Genomic DNA, 26,667 nt, shown 5'->3' with positions numbered 1-26,667 from the left:
TGCATAAATGATATGGTTTGTATCATGATAAAGATCACGGGAACGAGCTCCAGCAGCTTTCCTGAGTCCCTCTGCCATTGTGAAGATCTCACGACCAACATCAGGCAAATGTGGTACTCTGCAGTGCATCCAGAAAAGCTCTAGTATCATCTACTACTAAGGCAAATGATACCAGTAACCTGAATTCCATCATACAAGGATAGGTCTAGGCAGTCCTCCTGAACAGGCAATGAAAAAACTGGTATTCCTGGAGCATAAGTCTCCTGATTGACTTTACTTGCCCCATTCCACAGCAAGTATCAGTTTTCAAAGTCACTGGGGGCTTCAGGTAATTCCTGGGATAGGTAGGCTCCAGATAACAGTTGTGTTATATCGCACTCCTTTGACACCACAGACAGGTTACATTTGTAATGGGACTGGATAAGAGCAAATAGGAGTGGAGGAGTCAAGTGGGAGTGGAGGGAATAATCATTGAATCATAGAGTCATTTAGGCTGGAAAAGACCCTTAAGATCCTCGAGCCCAACCATAAACCTAACACTGCCAAGTCCACCACTAAACCATGTCCCTAAGCACCACGTCTACATGTCTTCTAAATACCTCCAGGGATGGTGACTCAAGCACTTCCCTGGACGTCCTCTTCCAATGCTTGATAACCCTTTCAGTGAAGAAATTTTTCCTAATATACCATCTAAACCTCCCCTGGTGCAACTTGAGGCTGTTTCCTCTTGTCCTGTCACTTGTTACTTGGGAGAAGAGACCAGCACCCACCTCACTACGGCCTCCTTTCAGGTAGTTGTAGAGAACGATAAGGTCTCCCCTCAGCCTCCTGTTCTCCAGGCTACACAAGCCCCGTTCCCTCAGCCGCTCCTCATAAGACTTGTGCTCTAGACCCTTCACCAGCTTCGTTACCCTTCTCTGGACAGGCTCCAGCACCTCAGTGTCTTTCTTGTAGTGAGGGGCCCAAAACTGAACACCATATTCAAAGTGAATCTTGGGAAATTGTTCCAGATCCTCATGTTCCAATGGTTAAATGCCTTCTTGTACTGTCCAGTTTAAGCCTACTGATAGCAGTTTACATCAATGTGTTCTCATGGCAACACTGCTCCTTTGCTTATGTATTTATACTCCCAACTTTCCCATTTGTTCTCTTACTGTATTTATGGAGATCAAGCCTGCTATCTGAGTCTTCATTAGGCCTAATTAAAAAGCCCTTCTGACTTCCTGTGCTCCATGACACAGAAGCAACATAAAAAACCAAAGACTCATGGAAAACAAAGCATTCCCTCTTACCTCCTCTCAGATTAGAAACTGTATCTATTTACTCTCTATAGCAGCTCAGCTTTTACAGGCTCTCCTCTCCAGCAAATGTCAATGGAGGATTACCCTACCTCTTACTGCGCAATCTTGTGTCTATTGCAATGGATGCAGTATCCAGCCAGGTGGTTGCTTCTAAAGTGGAGTGACACTAAGTCATGCAACTTTTAAATGGATCAGTCCTCACTGGTCAGAGCAGTTTCTCCCAGTGATAAATACCAGTTGACATAACAGGTATTCCCAATTTACCCACATAAAAGCTGGCTTCTCTGCATACATTCCAGACAGTAGCACCTGCATCAACTTAAAAAGGCTTGGAACAGGACATTTCAGTGCACCAGAACTGAGAAGTTTTTACTTTGATCCCCCAAAAACTCGGTTGGTAACTTAGCAAATTATGATGCAACATGTATTTTTCTCTTGTAAAATGTTGGTGAGGAAAGCGATTTTGTATTTTGAAGAGATTAAAAAAACCCAAACCAACCATATATTTAGTGAAACCTTTGGTCAAAGTTTTCAACACCATCTACATTGATGAAAGATCATTCTCCTTTTCAGCTGCTTTAAATCTCAGATCTTTTGGGAAATACTTAAGGGATATTTTAGGTTTCCTTCCATCATCAGTAGTGACACCTAAAATTTTGAACATAATCACAAAAGCTGTTACTCAGTCTTTTGGAATTCAAAAGATACTTTTATAAGCATTACTCTAAACCTACATGATTCCCTTGGAGCAAGTAACAAGGATGAAAAGTATTCTTCACACACTGCTCTACTGTGGGATGAAAGTGTGATTACACAACTGCAGAAACAGGGCCGGGTCATGGTCTTCCATAGTGAAGCTTGAGTTTCTGCTCCTTCTCACTATTTCTCATTTCATCAAGAAATTTACTATATTGGACATAATGTCTATTAATGATGTGCCTGTATACCTGTATACATATGCCTGTATTTGATTTAGAAATGTGGCTTTACAGATTTAATGTAGTGCTTTACAAGCATCTTGCATACAAAACCCTATGCTAAGTCAATAGAAGACCTAGTATGTACCATAAGTGAATATTCAGAGGAAAATGTAACATAACAGTGCCTAGTTTGTTAGAAACAGTTTGAGTTTTAAAACAAATACATAACCCTTTCCACACCATATTCTGTTTCCAACAAAACACATGTTGTTAGGCAATGAAGTTGGCTTCTGGCCCCATGAAGAGCCACCGCAGACATTTTAACAATAATCTATAGTCATTTTTTTACAAAAACTGCAGGAGGTTTCTGGAAGATAATTTTTCAGGGGAAAAGATTAAAAGCACCTACAGGCAAGCCATTGAAAAGCCAGCATACTAAAAAAACAACAAAAGTGAAAAATGAAACCTGCGTCTCCTAGCTTTGGTGCTAAATTTTTGTCTTCTTTTATCCAGAGATGCAGGAAAAACCCTGAGGACTTTGAGCATGTTGAACTTATTTGTCACAATAAAAATCCTATTGCTCTTTGTTCATTTACATAGCATTTCTTGATACAGTAGTTAGTTAACCAGAAGGTCTGTTGTGATATTTCCCTGGGAAATGTGTAAGTTTAAATCTTACCATTCAAAAAACTTGGAGCATATGACTGCACATTTGTCAATAATCAAATGAAGCTTTTGATGTAAATGATCAAATGAGCCCATCAGAAACAACATTGCTAGGTTTACATTCTCCCTAGACCTATTTAAAACTATTCATTTTCAATATTTCATTAGATCTTGTACTTCTCATCACTATACCTGACAAGCTGAGCTGTATGTATTAGTGCACCAAGAAATGTTTGTGAGAATCATGCTAGTTTCTCTCAGCTGTTTCCAAATAACAGAGTAAACCAAAACCAGATTTAAATAATTTTCTGACTGGAAAAAAATTTTTTTCACTTCAGATCCTGATTTCACCCCAGTTGTCTCATATGTATTTATGTAAGCTACCCAGTAAATAATTTTACTTCCAAAAAATGATCTAAGCTCTTAGACAGCATTTAATTTCCTATATAATTTGAATCAGATTCTTTCCTATACATACTCAAACCCAAAGTGAACAATTTAGCTTTAAGGTAATGATCTGTGAAAGAATAACACAATCTTACATTTACACTGTTACTAAAATATAGTACATTAAGAACAAATCTATATATTTTGTGAAAACAATATTTATCCAAAGTGATACACTGATGGATGAGATTAATCTCAAATGCCTTGAAGTTACAGCTTGTGGGACTGCAGACAAATCAGGTAACTGACACATCAAATTAGCAACTAATCTTCAAAACATTTAAGTATGCTTGCAAGACAACATAAGCACTGGGCAGGCAATAAGCCATTTACCTCAGCAAGATGGAATTACAAATACATTATGCCTTGTCTTAAAGCAATTATGTTGGTATATTACTAAGAACAAATCAACTACTTTTTAAAGTTTTTGATCTAAATTGAAAACATTTCCATATGTCAAAAATACCTAAGTGATTATTATTCCAACTGCACATCTTTTTACCACAGAAAATGAACATCAATTCCTTTTTCATGATTTACTAAAATGCTTCATGCCATTGTTAATTTTAGAAGTTCTTTCTGAAATTATTATGTTTTGGTTTTTGGTTTTTTTTTTCTTTTTAAAGAAAGCAAATTGCCAGAATGGCCATTTTAGAGCTTTGAAGCAATAGATAAGGTTGTTTCAGGACAATACAAGCTGAAGATGGCAAAAATGGGATGGGACTGATCAAAATGCTTCCTGTAACATAAAAAGCCAGTGACTGCATTACTGCAGCAGAAACTGAAGTATATTTTGAATTCCTATGCACCCCTAAAAGGGGAGGACATACTTTTAAGTGCCTTTTCCTGTTCATGCTGAAGTACTGGACAAGAGCATCTTTCAGGCATGGTCCATGGAAACTCCACTGTCTTTCAGTGGTTAGAGTTATGCAACATGTCAGCACTGCATAAAATTTTACGAGTTCTAACCATTCATACTCATGTGCTAAAAGAAAGATCTTTCAGTATAAATGTCTCAGCTGTCATTGCTTACACATGTAATTGGAGTTCAGCTACAATATATTTCAAAGGGTTTTCCTTTTCCCAAAACTAAAGGCTGAATTGTTACAGATGGTAATTTTGGCAGATGGTTGTGTATGAAACTAAGTTTATAATTAGGCCAAATCTGACTTGTGCAATTAAGGCAATGAAGATTTGGAAAATATGAAGTGTCAGATCAGTACATGATCAGTCTGGTAGCCACAGAAAACTGAAGAAGCCTGATCATTCACACTTACAGAATATATTGCCTATTTGCAAATTTCTTCTTAATTGCATGAATTAGAAGATAAGCAAACTTTCATGCTCAAAGTGTAAACTAAAGTAACCACAGCTTTTTACCTACTTAAGTGTATAATCCTTTTTTCCTTCACTTGAGGTTAATGAGATGGTCTGAAGCAATCTAACAGCTCCCTGCTGCTGAGAGAGGGCTCTCAGCATCTCCTCCCCAGCTTCCCTCGCTCTGACATTCACCCGACCCCTCCGCAATCAGTAAATCCACAGACAGTGACTAGCCAATTCAGCTCAGAGACAGAAAACTAATCCCTGAGGAATGAGTGGAGGAGGAGAAGAGATGTGCAAGGATGAGAAGACCAGGACTACCCCCTTTGGTGGAAGTGACCTCTTGGGCTCACTCTGACATTTATCAAGCTGCATTTCAAGCCATATTATATCTAGTGACAAAAAGCTTTCCAGACTGGTAATTATGTGTGAAGGTAGCACTGCCTGCTTTAGCATCTTCTGACTTTCAATTGTGTTAAATATTTCTTTGCTCTTGTACCAAGAAAGGATCAGTAATGTCCAGTAATCATTCTCTCTGCTACTTGCATATCACTCAGTAGTTTCTTGCTCTCAGATTTCAGTCCCCCTTCATATGCACATTGTTTCAAAATAACGCTTTTGCCTATTTTAGGACCACTATTTCTGTGATATTCTTTTTTTCTGATAGGGCAACCAGGACTTTTTTTCAAGACAGCTTACTATCACTAGCATAAAAGCATTAGAGTTTATATGTTTCTCGACCTGCTCTTATACTGTGTCCCAGTATGTTGGTTGATTTGTCCTTTCTCAGGTAAAATACAGGGATTTTTCATCTATTTTTCCTGACCAAGTATTGCTACAAGAACATTAAAAAAAGAGCTTGTAAGTAGTTTTTACAACTAATGAAAAATGCTGTATTAATGTAGTTACAATTAGTTCAAAACATTTCTTCCAAAATGCATCCCCCTTGCTCTTCAACACCACAAACTCCACTTGCCATCATGCCATCTGTTCTCCTATCTTCTCTAAACCTTTACAAAGTTCCTCAGAATCTCTTTTAATTTCAATTAACCTGAGTAATTTATGTAGCTTGCACATGTTGTCATCAATCTGTGAACCCTCTTACCAGATTGAACTATATGAGGTTGCTGACAATTAAAGAACATTACCTCCTAGGTTTTTGCCATGTTACAAATTAATGACTTATTCCTACACTTTGCTTTCTGTCCCTAAATAATTTTTTCCTCAAACTGTTACAATAAGGGAAACACAATGTAAGGCTACTTAGTTTTTTTCTTAGATTTTTTTTTTTTAATCTAAATAAGTAATTTCAATACTTTCTATTTATTCACCCATTTTGGCACACAAAGAATTTTAGTACATTGAAAGGATTTCTTTTACAGGAGCTGGGCTTTTCTATTCCTTTCATTGAAATCTATTAATATAGAGTTCCCACCTTCCTTCTACTGGCTGATTTAAATACACCAAGATCTGCTGACAACACAATAGGGGCAAGCTGTTAAGAAAAAAATCTTTTTTAAACTCTGGACATACTCATTAACTCTAAAGACCAGAATTATGAGTTAATGTGTTAAGAGCTACTATATATTTAAGAAAACGGAGGGAACACCATGATCACCCATTTCTACCATGCCTTTACTGTAAAATTAACCTGAGTTATAATTTATATCCTGCCCCAAACTTTAGACCTGTCCACACAAACTGTAATTCTAATACCTTGCTGGCTTGTGGGTGGGTTTAGGTTTTTTGTTTTGATTTTTCAGTTGGTGTTGATTGGCATTTGTTCAGGCTAACGACTACAAACTCCATCAAAGTGTTTCTATTACTTCAGCGTTTCCCCACAATTCCCCTATGTTTCCAAAAGAACAGGCACATTTCCATGATCTCTATCAACGTGGAAGTGCTCTCAGCTTAGAGTAAAGAGACACAGGATATATCCCAACTAACTTCACTGTCACAGAATTGTGACTGCAGAGTTAATACGAATATCATTCAAATGCTGCCTCAATGTTTTTGCCTGAGTTATGTTAACTGGAGAGAACTGTAAATATCTAAACTTCACCCTAAAGCTCCACTTGCAGCTTTCCTTAAAAATTGCAGAAATTGTGGGGTAAACATACTGAAAGAAGAAGCTGAATCAGTCAGTTTGCAGCTTGGTATCAAGATGCAGATACAACTGGTAGAAAAATAATCTGAGAAAAAAGCTCCCTAAGTCTGTACAATTTTGAAGAAATATAAATGCCTATTAAATACAGATGCCTATAAAATATAATTCTAAAGACACCAATAATATAGTACTTTGATTTTAGTACATAACTGATAAGAAACATTAGGTATCCTCACAACATCTGCAACAATGCAACAGAACACAACCCTTTGAAAAAACAGCTATTTTACTTTAATTTTACTGATTATTTTCACAGGGGTTACTTCTAAAAAAAATGCAGTTGTGAATTGTGTGTAGTGCATTTACATCCTATAGAACTTTACATTTCGGTGAAAAGTATTCATGTGAATTAGAAAGAACCAGTTGTCAGTAGTGAAACTATTTTTCTGATACAGCATCAGCAGCATCCTTGTCACAGATGTGCTGATAGAGAAACTCATGCAAGTACTCACACAATATAATATGATTTCTTAGATGTTTTATACAGCTAGTTCTCACAAGTTTCCTAGGATTGCTCTTCTTAAAGAGGACACATTAAGTTGCCTGGCCTATCATGAAATTTCTCTGGCTTCTGTAAATAATCTCACAGAAAATATATCCCATCATTGAGAAGATTAGCACAAATCTCCTCAGACTATATACTTTTCAATGTCTATATTCTAAAACTCCAGTAAGACTAGTTATGTATTTTCATAAGCGATGCAGTTTCTTAGCAAGTTTACTTAAGTGATACTTGTCAACTTGTACAGAAAAAATTCTTCCCAGTTTTGCAGGAATTGTGCCATTTACTTTGAAATAAGTAATGGAGTGTGTATGTTAAGAAGAAGAATCTATCACAGTGCTTAAAGCCAAAAAGCATATCATAGTTTGACAATTAGCACTTTAAACAGGTACAAATTCAACAGTAACTGAAATAATGTTCTTGGATGCAAAGCAAGAGGGACTCATTTCAATAGAAATAAACCAGTAGGCTAAAATCAGATTAACTTCACATATGTCTCAGATCATTTTTAAATGTCAACAACATTCTGTTACAGTGGGAAATGACCAAAAGCACTATAGACAATCTGACTATTACTGGCAAATGTCTAGTTGATCACTAAAACCTGTGTGTGAGAAGAGATTTTTAAAATGTGCTGAGGAGAAAGGGAAGACAGGAAATTCACTCCAGATGATTTAAAGGTTTTAGGCAGAATTTTTTGAAGGCCAAACGAAAACACCGAATCAGATATTTCTAATATGGTTAGGTGACAAAGCTGAGATACAGGAGAAAGCAATAATGATTACTTCTAAAAAGATTTCCTTTGGTCTCAATAAGTGTGTGACCCTTAAAGAAAAAAGACAAGTATTTTCTAAATATGTATTAAGAAAATTACTGATGTTACAGAGGAAGAGGTATTGTTGCTTCTAGAAATGGCAGGCCAATATTTCAGAGGGCTCTTCATAACTGTATTAATAGCTTACCAGTGTCATCATATAAATAAACAACATATTCCACAGAACAGTAGATTCATTCTAATTCTGAGATGCCTAGTTTTTACAGACAAGAGGAAATACAACAAAAACAGGTTATTCAGAGGATTAATATTTGAATTAGGCTTCAAAAAAAATGTGGGAAATAAAATGGCCACTGGACAGACTACTACAAAGATTGTAGAAAACACTCACCAGAGATGACGCTTAGACTATGTGGAAGGAAACAGTACAGTGACAGAGACACCTTCAGTGTTTTGGCTGCCAGAAGTGCTGAAGTTTTATTGTCAGAGGTGAGGATGCTGATTTAAATGCAACTGAGGCCAGGGAATGTGCACAAAGAAATGAGGGTAGCACTGTTAAGTTTTCTGTCTGAATGGGGAGAGGAGATTGAAACTCGAAGGACAAAGAATCATTTTTAGATGTGGGCTTGAGATGTGATGATAGGAAAAAAAAATCCAGAAATTTGCGGGAACAAAATCTTCCTGCATCCATGGCAAAAGAAAATTGATGGGGGATTATGAACACCACCCTGCTTGGGAATGGAGTCTAATTTTAAAAAATAGCAAGATTTTTCACTGGATTTAGTAGCCTGAAAAGAGGGCTTTCAGTGCCCAGCTTTACACTATTAAAGGAACAAATACTGAAGAAATTTATCAAAACCATTTGGAACAGACTATGATTATGGCCAGAAGTTTTAAAGGACACGGATTTAGAGAATGCATGGTAAATCTAGGGCACATTTTTTGCCAGGGATTATAATACAGAAGATCAAAGCAGCTTCAGTGACAGTGTCTAAACTTACCGTTTATAAATAAGGTTCCTATTTCGTTGAAAATAAAGAATGCAATACACTTCAGAACCATTTAAACTGGTGTCAAATACAGCACTGATAGTTTTTGCTATTAGAATAGAAATGCAATCCACACGTTGCAGAACCACACTAATTTGAAAAAGACAGCAATTATGAATATTGGAGATATATTTTTTTTCCCCCTCCTTTTTAAAATAACCACAAAAAAGCTCTGTTTATTCAGGAGCATATTTTTAAATCCAAATGAAAGAGGGTGCCAAGCTGTGTTATACAAGCTTCCTAAATTCATTTGGCTGACTAATGCTCCTATTCCTGCATGCTTCGAAGTAGTAAAAGAAAAACAAATCTCAGGAAGAACTGACATTCAGATCTGTATCAGTTTAAAACATAATGCATAATATTGTCTGCTTGCCATTTAATGTAAAAGACAAATTTTGCTGAGTTCACTTAAAACGAGCAAACAGAGACTGGAAATTAGAGGGCTGGAACTTAGGACTTCTTTACAATAAACCATTAGCATGTTTAAATTACAACCTCCCTAAATTTCTAAGCAATTATTTTGATTTAGTTAATTATTTTGCATATATGCAGCATATTATCAATTTAAATGCATCATGGCTGACTCCTCACTACCTTACTGCAGTCCATTACTTCAGTTAGACGACAAAAGTCAACACTTTGATATCCTACTCCCATTTTAGACACAATTATGAAATCTCCATAAACAGAGAGGAATTTTTTGGATCAACGTGAAATGGAGGAACAAACTTCCCTACACACTTGAAAACCTCCAGATTTACAGGCACTGTCCCAAAAAAATCCCACTTTAAAATAATGAACCTTGTATATCAGTGTATTGCTCTGAGCTTTCAGTATGTGCTACAGACATTAAGTTCATTCTTTTGTCCAGGAGCAGCTCTTACAAAAAGAGTTGCTGTATGATTTGCAGAGTTCATTTTCTGTTCTAAACGGAAATAGATTGTCAGGACATGCACAACTTAGTTTTACAGCCTGACTTACATTGCCAGAATAACTCTTTTCCAAACATAATTAGAGGTCATGTGTTACCAAACAGACCGAAGAATCCATGCAGCCATGATGTATCATACTGCAAACATAAATGGAAGACATATTCGTCTGCTGCTACCAAACAAGCACATGGTAGCAAGGAATATTTTGTGTTTTTTCCTCATACTTCCAAATTCACATAAAACGTATAGGCCTATCACGTATCATCATAAAACTCCTTTCAAAAAAAAAATAATTGAGCATTATTAAGTTCTTCCTCAAAAAATGAGAAATTTAACTTTACCTGTCACTGAATTCTGAGTTTCACAGCAAAGAACAAAAATACACAAAGAAAAAGCTATAGATCCACTTGACAAGAGCAGTTTAAGATTATCCTGTACAGGACTCAGATTAGCCTTTAGTCTGAGGAGGTTCTATTGTGCTATCCTCTGCCTTACTTATGTCATGATAAAGCATGGTGTGAATTCACACACAGATTATGTCTCTCCTGTAAAGGAAATATACAGCATTGGCACGTATTTCTGTGCACGTGTTATTCTAGGCTGGAACGGGACATTCCCAGGGCTCAGCTGTGCCCACATTACATACAGATTTTCACATCTCTTGGGCAGAGTGCTTGCACACTACACTTAACGACCTTCACTGCATGCAAGTTTGTGCACAAACATAGGCTGGCGTCCAGATAAAGAATACTGGATATGTACAGCTGTTTTTGCATGGTGTGTGTTCCTCTGAATGTATGTGGACACTGGTTCAATGGGGTGAGATACTTGGATTGCCTCCTACCTTTCATTTAGTTGCAAGCTAAAAAAAAAATTAATAAAAAAAATTAAAAAAAATGTTGTTCATTTAGGAGAAGACACTGGAAAACTGTCAGTACAAGTGATCCTGCCTACATCAAGTTGAGAGATTCCAGCCAAAGCAAATACAGTATGTAGGTCCTATCATACAATAGACTGCATATACTTAACATATTCCTAAAGCTGTATTTTAGGGTGCTTCTAAAAACTTCTTAAGGTACTTCTAAAGAAGAGATGGTAGAGTGAAGTGAACTATGCTTGTCCTTGGCCTTAACTGTCAGTGAACTGATGTCCCTAGAGCTGATGGCAGCAGAACAAACAAAAAGCAGAAGACCAGCTGAATAAAACACTGAATGAGAGTTTACTGTCACTGAGACAGTTAATGTAATTACGTTGAGGCCAGGTTCAGTCACATGGGATGGCCACACTTGGAAACGCCAACCTACATGAACAGATAGGACTGGCAGACTGATTTTTCAGACTCTGATTTGCAGACGCCTAAGTCTTTCTGAGTGGAGGTTCAGAGGTTCGCATGATTCGCAATTTGTGAATTTGGACTTGTGGCCTGAAATACAGTCCCCCCTACATTCTTAGTTCATGCATCAGCCATCCTCAAGACTGAACAAATAAACATAGCAGCTCAGTTAATTTGGTCTTAAAGGATGACTTAACTCTTAATCTGCATGGACCCAGATTCAGATTTGGGGCAACACTGAAGTTACACTTCAGATTCAGAGTCTGGACTTGATTTTTTTTTTTTTATTTTTTTTTTTTTTTGCTTTTCTTCCCTCTGGCACAGTGTGTAATTACTTACGCAAAGTAGAACAGCTCCAACAAGACAGACTAGATGGTTAGACCCTTCCTGGAGACCTAAGTTCCTACCCAAGAAAAGATGTGAAGCTGTGTCTCTCACGCCAGTGAGTATGCTCAAGTAAATTCTTTTAGATTAGCCTTTTTCTATCTGGATCGAATCAAAGCTGTTTGCAAACCCAGAGGTCATCTATGTAGAGCATACACTCATCTTCTCGTGACAGCCCAGCCTAAACCTGCAGGCTTTGAAGAACACCAGTCTGAGCTGCAGTGTGCAACCCACCTCTGCTGCCCAGCCCCGCACACCCCTCTCTGCCTTCCCCACTCTGCTGCCCAAAATCAGTCAGAACCCAGTGAAGGTGGAGGAGTACGAAGATACTCAGCCTGACTTCTAGAAACTCTTCACTGGAACATTAAGCAATACCATGCGAACAGCTGTTATAAAGAGGCACCAAATCACAGATGGGAGAGGAGGTAGCTCTTGAGGTTTGGGCTAAATGTGACCTTGAGGGACATTCCTGAATGTGATCTTCACCATCCAGTAGGTTTTGCAGCAAAAATGAAGAAAAATACCCAAATGCTGCAGTCACTGCATGCTTACAAGTGCTCTTTAACAGCAGTGAAGGTTTAGGGCTAGCAGGGATCTGAAAGGCGGGTGTCCAGCAGACCTGCTTGCGAGAGCCTTCCAGGAGCCCTGACCGCTGCCAACGAGCACTGCTGGCCCTGCAGGGGGGAAACCCGCACTCGGCCCCCCCAGCCTCCACCACCTTGTCTCTCTTCTAGCATTGGTTCAAGTGCTGATGGAGGAGCTGGAGGCTCAGGACTTACCCACTTTGCACAACTGTGGGCTCCAAAGCATGGCTGCAAAGCAGCCAGTACCACAGGGGCCTCCTTCAGGCCATGCCTGCAGTGACATCTTAGACCTGACACTATTTTCGCCTTGCACCGAAACTTAAGTCTGCTCCATGCAGCAACGATAACACAAAAATATGTATAAAGCAGAAAATTCCTAATCAGATTTAAAATGATTATCGCATCCATCTACATTGTATAATTTAAACATTATTTAAACAGAAACAACAACCAGTCATTTGCCCAGTGGTTATTAGATAACAATAGGAAATTAGACGATAATTTATTTCCTACGTTATTGTGATCCAAAGTGTTCATTAATCTGAACTCCTAAACTGGCTTTTATTTAGACATACAGTAGAAAAAATGCCTTCAGTAGCATATTTACTTTCACTGACCTCAGCTATTATGCCTCCTACCAGCTTTATTCAAATAAAATACTTAACACTATTTTTGTTTTCTCTGTAACTGTAACATATTTTCATTCTCATACTTATAAATGTCTGATACTATTTACATTTGTCAATAGCTAAAACCATCCAGCAAAGAAATCTGTATTTTACATGCTCCCCGCAGTCAGCTATTTCAGCATCGGTAATATTTACAAATGTTAGCTTTGCAGGTTTACATAGGACTCAGTACACAATGCAAACATGGGCCCATCAACAACAATAAAGAGGAGCGGTACCCCTCTCCACTCACCTTACATTGGTCCATCTCCTTTTTCCACAAGTGCACAGGAAAAAAAACCCCAAAACAAAACCCAAGCAGATTTGCAGTGTGTTTAAAAGGCTGACCAACCTCAGGTTTGGCATACCAAAGACCAGGGCAAGAACAAACGCTTTCGTTTTCATCTGTCAGCTCCCACACCACTCAAATGGAATTGCGTAGGGAGATTTTTCCTGCCTTCCTTCAAATAAATGGGTGTTGTGTTTACATACTGCATACTGAGCATTGCCCACCCGAAGCCAAGGGCTGCATCTTGCCAACTCTTTAACTTTCGTACAATATGGCGATTACATGAGCCAGCATACCATTAAGTCACATAACAAAACTTGGAGAATGGCACTGTCAGCTTGCAGAACTGTACCTGAACGACTGACATGCACTGCACAAAAGGAGAAACTAGATTTCAGTGCGATGGCAGAACTGGGTCAGAAGCAGACTGGGTTAGTAGCCTCAGTCTAAACTACAAAGCAAAGTGCTGCACAGTTTGCGGAGATAAAAACTTACAGGCACGCAATACAAGCGGGCGAAGAAAAAAAAAAATAAATAAAAAGATCACTAAACATGCCTTACAAAACACTCCCCCACCCTAGAGTCTTCCAGTTCATCTGCTGTTTATTTTCCATATAACACTTTATTCCAGGTTGTTCTTTCCAGTGCAGTACTCACAAACTGACCTCCCTGAAGCAGATTCATAACCAGGGGAAAAGAGAAAAATAGCTTAGTCCATTTCTCAATGTGAATAGCACAACATCTTTCTGGCTCCAGCAAGTTCTCTTTTTCTATCTGATGAGCAGCAGACCTATACCTACCGTGAGCTCCAAATGTCTTCCAGTGCCTAGTGTTAATTTTTTTGCAGAACGAGCAAGAAAGATTGGAGATCAGAGCTATTTCCCCTAAAATAATGACTCTGCAAGCTTGCACCAAGGTACCAGATACCTGCTTTGTGTTTCTGATTTAGCCTGCCAACATGAGACTGCAGCAGGCAATTTCTGTACTAATTCTCTTTCCAGGTATGATTCCATAATAATTTCTACAGAGGGTCCCACTTCAGTGACACAAACGTACTACAGACAGGACAACCTAAGAAGGTCATTTAACTACAGCAGTAATGTGCACATTCAGAGGTAAAAAGCCGCGCTGAGATATCAGACACTTCTAATACTGAGGTTTCTAAGAGGTTGTGCATCTAACCCACTGCTGAAGATCAAGCGCCTGAACAAAGTATCTGTGAAACCTTAACATCAGCAGCCTTCTGAGCTAGCCCCATGGGTGACCCCCTCCTTGCAGCACATTTCTTAGTAACTTAATCCTATTTACACTATCTTCAAATCAAACAAAGAACAAACAAATCAGAAATCTGCCACATGTTTTTGCAAGATTGTATCACACTAGCACCACTCATCCTGTTTTACTGAAAATGTAAAAGGCTGTCCAAACATCAGTGATATTTTATTTGTTGTAATATTAGCATGCAAAATGACATAAACTCACTTCTGATAATAGTTTTAATTACTAAGTATATAAGCCTGCAAATCCTCTCATACAAGTAATCCTTCAATAAGATTAATTCATGGAAGTAGTCCCATTGAAAAAGGATTTGTATGACTGGACCCTAAATGCTTAATCACATTTCTAAAGACATTATTACTTAAAAAAAAAAAAAAGAAGATATCCAGGAGACATTGGTATGTGTAAGACAGGGAGTTATATATTTATCTAACTGTATAGTTTCAGAAACAATCCTTCTAGGACTGACACTGCTGGGGAACATGCTTCTGCAGTTCCTGTGGTTTCTCAGGTTAAGACTGATTTAAATAAACTGACCAACCTGCTCACTTCCAAGTCTAGCATTCAGCACGACTCTTCTCTTTCAGCACTTTCCTTGCACTGACGTATGACTCAGCTACTCCTTCAGCTGCACTAGTTATATATTATCCCTGTGTAACATTACCTCAAACTTCAAGATCCCTGATTTATTTTAAGCACTATCCAGGTATTACTAAGTGTTTTCAAGGCTCAGTGATGTAGTGGTTCTCACTTTCTGTACTATGTCTATTGCAGAGTATTTTATTATAAGAAATGCTAACTTCTCTCCTGACTTCCCAATCCTGTTTTTTTTCATTATGCCAGTTACCAGTCTAGACAATGGCAAAAGTAGCCACAGGAAAGCATAAAGGTTAAAATTTCCTTTAATGTGCTGAGTGTCCCAATGTGCTTAAGTCCTCCTTCTCATATCCGCTTCACTCGCTCTCTCTTTGCACAAGGGTCATCACGGTTTTAGTGGACAGTATTTCTCAAAGTATCTCCTGCTCCGATCCCCTCAGAATGATTAATGGTTTGGTATCATATTTGTTTGTTAATCCTTAAAATGAAGGAAACAATCCTTTGGAGAGCTAGGAGTCTGTCACTGCCTCCAAAAAGCAGGAAGCATAACTGCTTGAAGGCTGACAGATGCTTCACCACCATGACAAGAAGCTGTTCCACAGGCTACAGCTCACGAGCCCCTGAGTCAAGCCATATGGTCCTGAATGCCAAGACTGCCTGTCTTTCCCAGTTTATTGGGAGAGAGGGATTGCTCCTGCTTTGCTCTGAATTTGCAAGAGTTCTCTGTTGGTTTTAGAAGTTTACAGTTCATATGAAATGAAACACTTGACTGCTTGCACTCATAAATCCCCATTTGTTTGACAAGCAGTTTTTTCTTCTCTGAAGAAACAGCCCTACATATATGCTTCTGTGGGCTAGGACAACACCTTGTGACTTTATTGCTATCCACTCCAATATTAAACGAATGCATAAAACTAAGCACACTTAAATATGGCTCTTACACTTTAAGAGACCCTTCCCAACAAATAATCTATTCAGCGTATTTGACCAAGTTTGTATATAGGGTCTGAAACAGCAGCCTTGAAGTTCAAGGCATCTTTAGTCATCTAGAGGGAATAACAGCAATGGATATGTGCTGTTAGAGTTCAGAGCTGATCATTTAAGATAACACCTCACTGTACTTCAGCATCACAGAAATTAAGTCGCCAAGTTATAACTCCTTAAGCATGGGTACATTCTCCAGTGCTTTGGCCAGCTGAGATTTAAATACTTCAGAAAGCAAGTATTTCTAATTCCTGTCATCTCTGGAAAAACTATTTAACTGCCCCGAAGACCTGAGTAAGGACCTTCCCTTTTTTTAAAAAAAACACAGTTTACGTCTTTTCCAATGACTGTATGCTGAAGCGTCTTCAGGCTGCTGGTGCGCGGACGACCCCGCAACCGCCAAGAAACAGACAAAGGCCAAAAAAGCACCTTCGAACCAAGAAGCGGCGGGGGAAGGCAAAAGCCCCCAGCGCAGGAGTAGCGGTGTGCGCGTCCCGCACCGCTCCCTCTCGGAGCTCGGTCCCGGCGCCGAGGAGCAGCCCCGGCTCCCGCCGAGGTCAGCGGGTCCCGGCGGCACCTTGCGAAGCCAAACCTTCAACTTTTCCTCCTCAGAGCTTCCCCCGAGCTGCTGCTTCTTACCAGACCCTTTCTCCCACTCGTGTCTGTCCCCAGCCTTTTACCAAACGCACGGCACGGCGATTGCAATCCCTCCAGAACTCGGAGAAACGATGGCAGGGGACCACCGCCCCCCCAACCCCCCCCGGCCGCCGGTACCGATCGGCTCTCCGCGGCGGAACGCCGGGGACCCCCCGCCACACCGACCCCGGGGCCGCAGAGGGGCAGCGGCCACGGCACCACCGCCGCCCCGTCCTCCCTCCCGCCAGTGCAGGTTTCCCCCCCTCAAGCTCGTCAGCCCGACACAGGCAACCGATTTACTCCGGCGCTTTTCCCCACAGCCTCCACAGATCCCCCCCACGGATCACCCGCCGATCCGGCCGCCTGCTGCAACTTTTCCAAGGGGCTGCGGGGCAAGCCGAGGGCAAGACCGGGCGGTAATTTTATTTATTTTATTTATTTTTCCCCTCATCAACGGCACCAGCTCCCACCCCCGCCGCCCCTCACCTCTGAGGCAGCCCGCCAGCCGCCACAACCCCCCCCCCCCCAACCTCCACGGACACGCAACTCCCCTCTCCGACCCCAGCAGCCCCCCACCCCACACACAAACAACACCCCCAACCCCTAAGGTCTCCCCCTCCCCGCTCCGTAGCTCGACCTTCTCCCACCGGGCAGCCCCCCGCCGGCCTCACTCACTTGTGCCTTCTTCATAAGGAACGGCAGCGCTGCAGTCCAGCCCAGCCGGCCTTGTGCAAACTCCCTTCAGCGGAACCGTAGCTCCAGCATAACGCAGCGGCGGATAGTCCACGCATTGGGGTTGCCCACGGCCAGCCCTCCCCCCCCCCCGCTCCAGCCCCTCTTTTTTTTTTTTTTTTTTTTCTCCCCCCCCCCCCTACGGCGTGAACGCCCCACGCTGACTAGAACCACCGCCGGCCCCCGGCCGGGTCTTTTATATCTCCGATCTGCCTCCTCTCAGCGGCGGCGGCGGCGGCCCAGGCAAGACACGCCTTTCCCCGCCTTCTCCCGCCCTCCCTCCTGAGGGACGGTGGAGCCCGGGCGGGCCCGGCGGGGAGGGGGGGGGAAACCTGAGGTAACTTCGGGGGAGTTGTGGAGGCTGGAGGCGAAGCCGAGCTTGCCCTCCTTCCCAGAGCGGCAGGGGAGCGAGAGTGGCCGGCGGGGCCCGGGCCGGCCGCCGCGGGAGAGCGGCGGGGTGTTTGTGTGTGTGGGGAGGGTGGCAGAGGGCTTCTCCCGCCCCATGCCGGTGAGCCCGGCCGGCCGCGGCGGGACGGGCTCCAGCCTCCTCCGCCCTGGGCTCCGGCAAGCGGCAGGGCAGCGTCCCGCCGCCCGCGGTACTCGAGGTCGATTCGGCGGCCGGCGCCGAGCACAGGGCCCCGGCGTGGGTCCCGCCACCCCCGGCCGTGAGGAGACCGAGGAGGGGGGGATCCCTCCCTGCCGCCGGGTCCCGCCGCGGGGCAGCGGGCCGGCAGGACCGGGGGAGCCGGCAGCGAGCGCCCGGTGTTTTCAGAGCAGCGCCCGGGCTGAAGGCGGCTCCGGGTTTGCGATTGCGGTGTCGGTGCTGCCCTGCCTGCCCATCGCCGGCGAGACGAGGTGGGCACTGGGGTGAGCCGTTCAGCTGGGGCTCGGAAACTCCCTTTTACCTGCTCCAGCCGGAGAAAAGTTGTTGAGCAGTGCCTCCTAATGCTTGCGTCAAGGTGATCCTTGCAGGTCTTTTTGACAGGCGATTGCAATTCGCATCCTGTGTCAGTAATGGGTTAGTGTTGGGTGTGGAAAAACGACACCTGGTTTTTGACTTGCGTGGAGTCCTGCTGGCGAATCCATCCCGGCAGTAGCGACAGAATTTGAGTCCTCTTCAGAGAAGGCGGCTGGCAGGTTAACACGGACTAAACGTCGAGCGTGCGTTAAATGGAAAGAAGAGCGGTTTATGGAACTAGCATTTCCTTAGACAGCAGTCTTTGGTGGAAATTAAAAACCGCACTAACACGGAATAAAGAAAGAATAGTCTGCCCAAGTCAATGGTCATCTCCGAAGGGAGGTGGGATATGCTCCGAGTACACAGTAAGATATTACATTAGGAAAGCTTGCCTGGTTTTAACGTAGATTAAATGGTAAGTTTTCAAACGACTAGGTTTCTGCCAAAGTAAAGGTGAGCTGTTCAGGTATAGAAAAGATTTTGAACCCATCCCCAACTCCACTATATATTTGGGTTTCAGTGCAGGGCAGATAAACATCGAATCTCTTTGAGCCTCTGCATCCAATCCAGAAAAATTGGCTGATAATTTTCTTTTACAGCATGACGCTGCTGATGAATCCATTACAGTTTTTTGCATTTCTTGGTTATTACCATGCTGAATTACCTCGGTGTTCTTGTGTTAGCTTTGTCAGACTGTTTTATATGCATATTGTAATAGTCTTTTCCTCTAAAAGGTTGTGATTCAAGCAACAGACAAGCAGTGAAAGCATGGAAGCCTGTAACAACAAAAAAATCAAGGACTGCACTCACTCAAAGGATATTTTGTATATCACCTAGCGGTGATCAACCAATAGTGCTTCCACAGTCTAAGCATTTAGCAAATAGGGCCAGGAAATTAAAATGTTATGGCATATTTCCTCCTTAGAACAGATGACAGGTTTAGTCTCCTGGGGAGAAGCCCTGGAAAGTGTGAAAGAGCAGTCTGTCATAGCAGTTACCTACCTTATGGAAAACACTTCTGGTCTTTCTCTGCCTTGAGCTCTGTCACAGTCCACCGTTAGTCTTGACAGGAAAGCTTTAGTGGATATCCTGCGTCCAGTTACCTTACTGATAGTTGTGCAGAGAGGATAAGACTTTTGGGACTAATTAAGTTTCTTTACCGCCCTGGCATCATGCACCTTTTCTCTCTATGCCTGATTTGAGTTCTTGAACCTGCCCTTGTGTTTAACTAAGCCCAGCTATAGTGGAACAATGCCCTTTTCATCTCTTCCTTTACGCTGGCGATTTGCAAGTGTATTGCTGCTGACATTGACCTCATTATGGTTTGAGAAGTCTTTTCTATGAAATTCAGAGTTTAATAGTTTAAACTCATTAATAACGTGTGTCCATAACCCGTAAGAAAGCATGTCTTTATTAGTCTTGCCCATTTCCAGCATAGTACCAACTTTCGATTTACCAGTTGAGAACTCATTAGCCATGGACCGTTAGCACATTGAGTGGTAGGTTTCCAAAGCACAACTGCAAACCGCATTCAGTCTTTTATGGCCTACCTCATTTACATTTCTAAATGCTTGAGGGTGAACACAGGCTCCTGTCATAGTTCTGTGAAAACCTGTTTCTTCACAGGGAAGCTATGGAAAATAGTCTTGGTCATCCCAGCTCTTCACAGGATTTGGTTCCACCCACTCAGCAGGATTATCCTTCACTAGGAATACGGTTCTGCGTATATGGAATTAGCAACAATTGAAGCATAAATGATGCCTTTCCAGACTAGTGTGAATGGAAGAGTCTCAGCATCTTCTGCAGGTGAGAAATGGCTGTTAAGTGCTGTTTATTCTGGAATTTTATGGAATATCTGCTGTGCTTTCTATAGCTCCAGCTGTGAGAAGAATGACCCCACTCAGTCTGTTGATAGCTTGACTGCTGGCTGGAATGGAATTTGGGAATATGCAGAATCAGATCCAGCCTCAGCCACTGAGGTTGCTGGGTTAAAAAGTGCTCTGCACCAGCCTGGAAAATTGAAAAATTTCTCCTATGAAACCATCTAAGCTGTGAAGGCAAACACCAGTACGTATTAGAAAGATAACACACTAATCCCATCTAATCTGTTACAGACTCTGAGCGTATGGAGGCCTTTGGGGACACAGAGTCTGTAGCGTTAGCTCAGTTAACTCCTCTCCCCCTGGTCTTTTTCAAGGACATAGAGTAATAGGTACAAGCTTTCTTAATCTACTTCAGGCACATAGAAATAAAAAATAAGAGTTAAAATTGAGGTATATAGAGCCAAGAAACTCAAAAGGTGCCCTCAAGCTTCTTTAGGTTTTATTTACAGAAGTACTTGATCATAGAGGAATGACTTCTCTGCAAAACAGAAAAATGTTGCAAACTTGCAAGATCTACAGAAAATTATATGAATTACTTTGATATAGAGGAAGTACACTGAGATAACTATCTCCTTAAGAGACCTTCCCTATCTTTCATACCACAAAATGTGCTAGGTGTTATTCTGTGATTGAGAACTCATATATTCTAATCTCAGAGCACAACCACAACTGAGTATTAGTACTTTAATATTGGATCAAAGTACATATTTTGAATTTCTAATTGAGCCTTCTTATGCTTAACAGTTACCAAGTGACTGTTGGTTTCTTTTAAGCGCCATACAGCCTTTGTGCTTTATGCAAATGACAGGGAGAACTTTTGTGGTTATTCAATATTACTAATCAGCAAGTAAGTGACTTAATCAAGACTAAGGTCCATGGGGACACCTACACCACTATGGAGCCACTTTTATTTCATTGAGCATCACAAGAGCACAGGATTCAGGTGCAGTTTTTTCACTCACATGATCTGTCTCTAAAGATTAATTTTCAAAAGGCAGTTTCCATGTAACTGTTTGATTCTCCATAATATATTAGTACAGACTGGGATTTTAGGGATAATGATATTATTATATGGTAAAATCACAAACTGGCCAGTTCAATTCAAACCAGCTGGGGGTAATTGCAATATTCTGGGTGAATAGAGAAATCTCCAAATTTTTAAAAAAATATATTTATTGAATTGAAATTCAATTATTTATTGAAATGACAGCATGAGTAGCTCAGTATCTCATTATGATGCTTCTTTAAAAAACATGTGCACTCCGAAAGCCATCTAGATACAGGAAAAAGAAGCAGCAAACAGTGCAGCATAGGAGTGGATGCAGACTATTGGAAATCTGTTCAAGAAGTGCCAGTGAAGGAAGCTACAGTTATATGGTTGTGTGTGAGATTCATTTGCCCAGAGAGAGCTATGGAGACAAGCAGGTAGACAAAGCTAGAGTGTAGTCTTTGTTTTCACTGGAAAGAAAGTGGGCTTTGTTCATCTGACCACCATCCTGGTCTGAAATACTGATGGAGAGAAGGAGTGACAGATTTTTACTGAAAGCCTAGAACTTCTGTCTATTAGTGTCTTTGGTAGTTTACTTTGCAGTAAAATGACAGTTTTATTTCCATTAGGATTTTACAGCAGGATAATTAGCATGCAAAAGATACCCTGTTTTACTAAGAAAAGTTTTTGGCAAGGAAGACAAGCCCAAAATAGGAAGTTGCACTGATGCTGTTAAAACTCAATCAGAGCCTGTAAAAATATAGTTGTAGCTATTCAAAAGTAAATGCCCATTTCTTGATTTACATGAAAGCTTCTTTTTACTATTCTTTCAATATACTGCAGTTTTAAAGCAGTCCAAAATGAGCATCTGAAGATCTCACTGACATGAGGGAATTCTCAACTAGAAAAAACTGGTACATGGAGAACATAACTTGGGAAAAACTGATGCTGCGGGAGTTCTGTGATCCTTGGCAATCACCCTTTGGCTTCTGATGGCCCTCTAGATGTTAATAGACATTAATAAAAGCGTGAAGCTCCTTGAAACTCTTGTAAAGTTTTGCATTCACTAAGGTTCCAAGAAGAACAGAGGATAACAGCAATTTGAGGATTTTTTTTTTTTGGTCTTAACTCATGGGGGTTTTTTTCACATGTGTGCTAAGAAGGGTCTGCTTCATCTCAGATTGCACTCACAACCACTACATCTACTTTTGAGGAATTACATGCATGATCTTGAAAGTTATTCAGTTGTCCAGATCAGGGAGACCTGCTGGAGTGCACTGTGATTACTCTGATGGCATGCCTCTGTTTCCTTCTATGGTGAGGGAGGTTGCAGGGATGAATGGTGCCCATCCAACTCTGTCTTGGCACTCAGTCAGAAAGAGACCAGAGCATATATTGGGACAGACAAATCGGCTATTTTCCAAGCCTTGAGTTTGCATGTAATCATAGTACATCATGCTGTGGTAGTTGCTAGTGGTTATGTTCAACAGTGTTCAGCATGGCTCAATTTACCAGAGTCCAAACACCACCTTCATCCTGTTTCTGAAATGATGGAATACCCAGCCCAAGAGGACAATTTACTCTTATTTGGAGAGGTTTCTGTATTGGGTTTGGTTGGAGGATTGGAGAGAAGTGCTAAATTCTGTTCAGCAGATGCAGTTAGTAGTCCTAACTATGAAGAATACTCTCTTCCTGAAGTCCACCAGCCATCTACTGTGGTGTGCCTCCTGACATGTTGTGTGAAAAAAGAGCAGTCGTTTATCTTACAGATACTGATTTCTTCAAGATGCTGTAGTTGATACAACTTCTAGGTATGAAATTCTATCCCCACGTTTATAGTAGGGAATATTTCAGTATCCACAGGCTTCCAGTCATGAAGGAACAGTGAGATTTGTCATTACTTCTTAAACAGGAATACCAGAGGCATTGGAGCTCATGCTTCCAAGGAGCATATTCATGGACAGTGTAAAACACACTGCCTACAGCATCACAAGGAATTATAGTTACTGTATTAAATAACCAACATTTCCCCAACATTCAAAGGATTTTTAACTTTCCTCACATTTTGCCCTGTTTTCCACTTTGGGAGAAAAAGAAGACAATTATATACTGCAGTCACCAAGCCAGGCAGTGTTGGAGGTAGGCAGACTCAAGCTGATACATCATCTTGGACATCTACAGTGCAACTAGATGTTTATTGCAGGACAAGACAACCACTGCTTATTATGTCTAGAATTCAGTTGTTTGCCTGTCATAAGATCAGTTTGTGTAGCCTAATGCATTAATTATAGTTATGCAAGCTCAAAAAAACCCATGTTATTTTGCTTGTACAATTCTATTTCCAAGGAAAAAACCCCAACCATAATTTATCATTTTTACCATACTTAAGTAGCTCCTTGTTATATTCATATTTTGATTCCAGTAATTTAGAGGTTATGCATGTATGAGAAATAAATATCTCTGTTCCCAGATTTGTTGCCTACATCTCTCGATTTGCATTAGTCTATGTCATCCTGTTCACAGTAATTACAACCCTAGGGAGTTTCATGATAAAATGGGTTCATTTGAAAACAAAACGCTGTGTAAGTGGGATTGGATATAAATATTCACTGTTTACAGGGAAAGCTGAGACTATTCCTGTTCAATGGAAACTTGTGTGTGGTTTTTTTTTTTTATAGTGTATTTAGTCTGAAGAAAGAGAGAGGTACAGCATCAGGTACAGTGACTTCAGAGCCATATTATGTCATGCCTTTTCTCTCTGATGAAGTATGATTGTATTAGGAGTGTAGGAAGGACTATAACATAGATAGGAGTAAAAGGACTTGCTAGGCTGAGCCCCCTGCCATCAAGAGAAACTGTATCATTCAGTCCTTTTGGAAGTTCCTCTGTTTCCAGCAAAAAAAGAGCTAATTTCTTGCTCAGCTCCTCTATGGGAATGCTGTTTTAGAATTTGACTAACTTCATGGTTGGAAACCTTCTTGTAATTTGAAGTCTAATATATTAATTGTTAATTTATACATGTTTGTTCTTGGGCCAAAGTTATCCTTTACCATAAATAGCTCTTTCCTTTCCCTACTGCTTTTTGATCCTCCTGCCCAACCTACTGGCAATGTGTGCACTAATAAACAAAACAGAGACAAATCATGGGCTCAAGTACTGGCATGCAATGGTCTCTGGAGTTTAATTTTTAGTACTGACTTTGGCACGGTTTTCGTCCAGCCAACTGGTGTTCTCCAGGCCTGAGTTCAGCCAGAGGAAGAGTACAAGCCAGGACCTGTTTCCAGCAGGCAGTTCCCCCCTGTTCTGGGGAAGGAAGAGAGTTTTGCTGCATGGAAGCAAACCATCCTCTGCCACTTACCCTGGGGCCAGAGAATGGGTCCAAGTCTAAAGCTGTGGTTTGGATTGCCTCTTTTAATACACACACTAAAAATAGTATTTGCAAATTATATTGGGCGAAAAAAAAAAGTTTGGTAAAACAGGTGTTCAGGAAATTCCCAACCGCAGCACCTGTGCAGTAAAAGTCAACCTTAATTCTGGAATTTCCTCCCTTTTGAAGTTTGGAAATGCAATCAAAGCATTCTATTAACATGAAAAAAGGGAGAATGCAGAAATGACCTCATGCTGAAGTATTCTTTCCTTGACTAGAAGGTCCTCTGCTGTTGGAGCTCACCGAAGGAGTGAGATCTCACTGTGCCAACAAGAGGTTATGGTGCACTGAGAAACTGTCTGTTCTTGTTATCCCTATGTATTACTGCAGGGAAACACTCAGCTAAAGCTTTTGAACTGCTGAAGAAAGGAAGATGGGGAGACCAGCCAGTGAGTCCAGACCTTTTGGAGGAGACCATGGATTTGCTTGGAAAAGGTATAGATTTGCCATGGAAAGGTAGAAAGTTAATGATTTTTCCCCATTTAAAAGGACTTGGTGTGACTAGGGTGGTTTTAGTGCAGCTGTAGAGAGAGGCCCTGTTCAGAACTGGAGACCCAGTTAGAATGATGAGAAATGTTTGAAATTAGTTTTGTGCAATAGTTTAAATCCCCCAAACTGACCAGTTTACTATGTGTTTACTTGTGTAAGAAAATACAGTTAAACTATTTTGCTTTGTTTTTCAGTTTCATTAAGATGGCAGTACTAATCCACCACAAGCCCTGAGCTCTGACAGGATAGATAATCAAGAAATGTGAAGATGAGATTTCCCCCACTTGCCAGTTTTGGAAATAATCCAAAATGGAGAGCTGTGATACATACATAAGATTGAGTCATTCCTCAGATCTGTTTCATGTGGGGTTAGCCACTACATTGCTCTTCTACTGAATGTGAAAAAAGTGCCACCTGTATGGTGAAAGGATGATGTATTTTCCTGTTCTTTTTTCTTAAGATTTTGTAAACAGTAGCAATTTTCATTTAATATATTCAGTCTATGAAGTCATTCACTAATTTTAAAGAGTATTTATAAAAAGGAAATGTAGTTCAATCTGCTTCCATTTATGAAGTAATTCAAAGTATTGTTTTTAGAAGGACAGATTGATGTGACAACTCTTTCCCCAGAGTTTCCAGCTCTGGAGGACTGTGCTTAATGACTTTCATTTTCTTTCTTTTTCTCTGCATTGTGCAATACTGTCTAACAGTCATCATCCTCAGCTGTTTCAGAAGGGTGATTTGCCATATTTTCTCCCTTAGTCTTAGATTTAGTGAATGGTTGTTTCAGAAAGCATTAGGAAAGTGAGTGAGAGAGAAAAAGAGAGAGAAAATGTAATGCAGATATTTTTGTTATCCATTTAATTTTAGTCTTATTGAAATTTTCTGAACTTATTCCTCAATTATGGTATTGCTGTCAATTTCACAAGCTAACTATGCCTCTCGTAAAATATAAGTACTTTTTTATTTTAAACAAACTGCCTTTCAATATCATTTAATTACCTTGTGTTCTTTTTTTATTGTAGAATTTACAAAAGAGCACTTAGTATATTTTTGGTGCTTCATTATTTGTTACATGTCTAACACATATCTGCTTATGTTTTCTCTAGGCTAATAATTTAACCTTTTTAGTACCTTTTTATAGGAAAATAATACCATGACTCTCTATCTTTTATCATAGCTTACCCTGTTAAAAAGAGGCTGAAAGAAGGTGTGTTTGTTCTGATGGACAGGAGCTGAGCTTATGTAGTGATACGGACAGCACGCTTCAGGCCAGTACTGGAAATGATGTGCTTAAATCTGACAGGAGCCAGCTGCAAAAAAATTGCCATCAACAAATTCTGCTGCCCCTAATGGCA

General features: G+C 40.7%; 1 protein-coding gene and 1 long non-coding RNA gene across 3 annotated transcripts in view; one reads left to right on the top strand and one right to left on the bottom strand.

Annotated features, from left to right (window-relative positions):
* KITLG (KIT ligand) overlaps window positions 1-17,697 on the bottom strand; it is a 57,428-nt gene extending 39,731 nt beyond the window's left edge. For both annotated transcript variants that reach the window (XM_075057916.1, XM_075057918.1), the window contains exon 1: window positions 17,508-17,697. In XM_075057916.1, coding sequence (XP_074914017.1) covers window positions 17,508-17,522 — 15 coding nt within the window. In that variant the 5' untranslated portion in view covers window positions 17,523-17,697. The remainder of the gene's footprint in view (window positions 1-17,507) is intronic.
* Window positions 17,698-20,184: 2,487 nt separating this feature from the next.
* Window positions 20,185-26,163, top strand: LOC142044857 (uncharacterized). Its single transcript, XR_012654443.1, has 3 exons — window positions 20,185-20,328; window positions 25,151-25,255; window positions 25,504-26,163. It is a non-coding gene; the product is annotated as an uncharacterized LOC142044857 (long non-coding RNA).
* Window positions 26,164-26,667: the final 504 nt, after the last annotated feature.

The sequence above is a fragment of the Buteo buteo genome, chromosome 26 (assembly GCF_964188355.1).
Source record: "Buteo buteo chromosome 26, bButBut1.hap1.1, whole genome shotgun sequence".
Classification (NCBI taxonomy): domain Eukaryota; kingdom Metazoa; phylum Chordata; class Aves; order Accipitriformes; family Accipitridae; genus Buteo; species Buteo buteo.
This window is presented reverse-complemented; position numbering and strand designations above follow the sequence as displayed.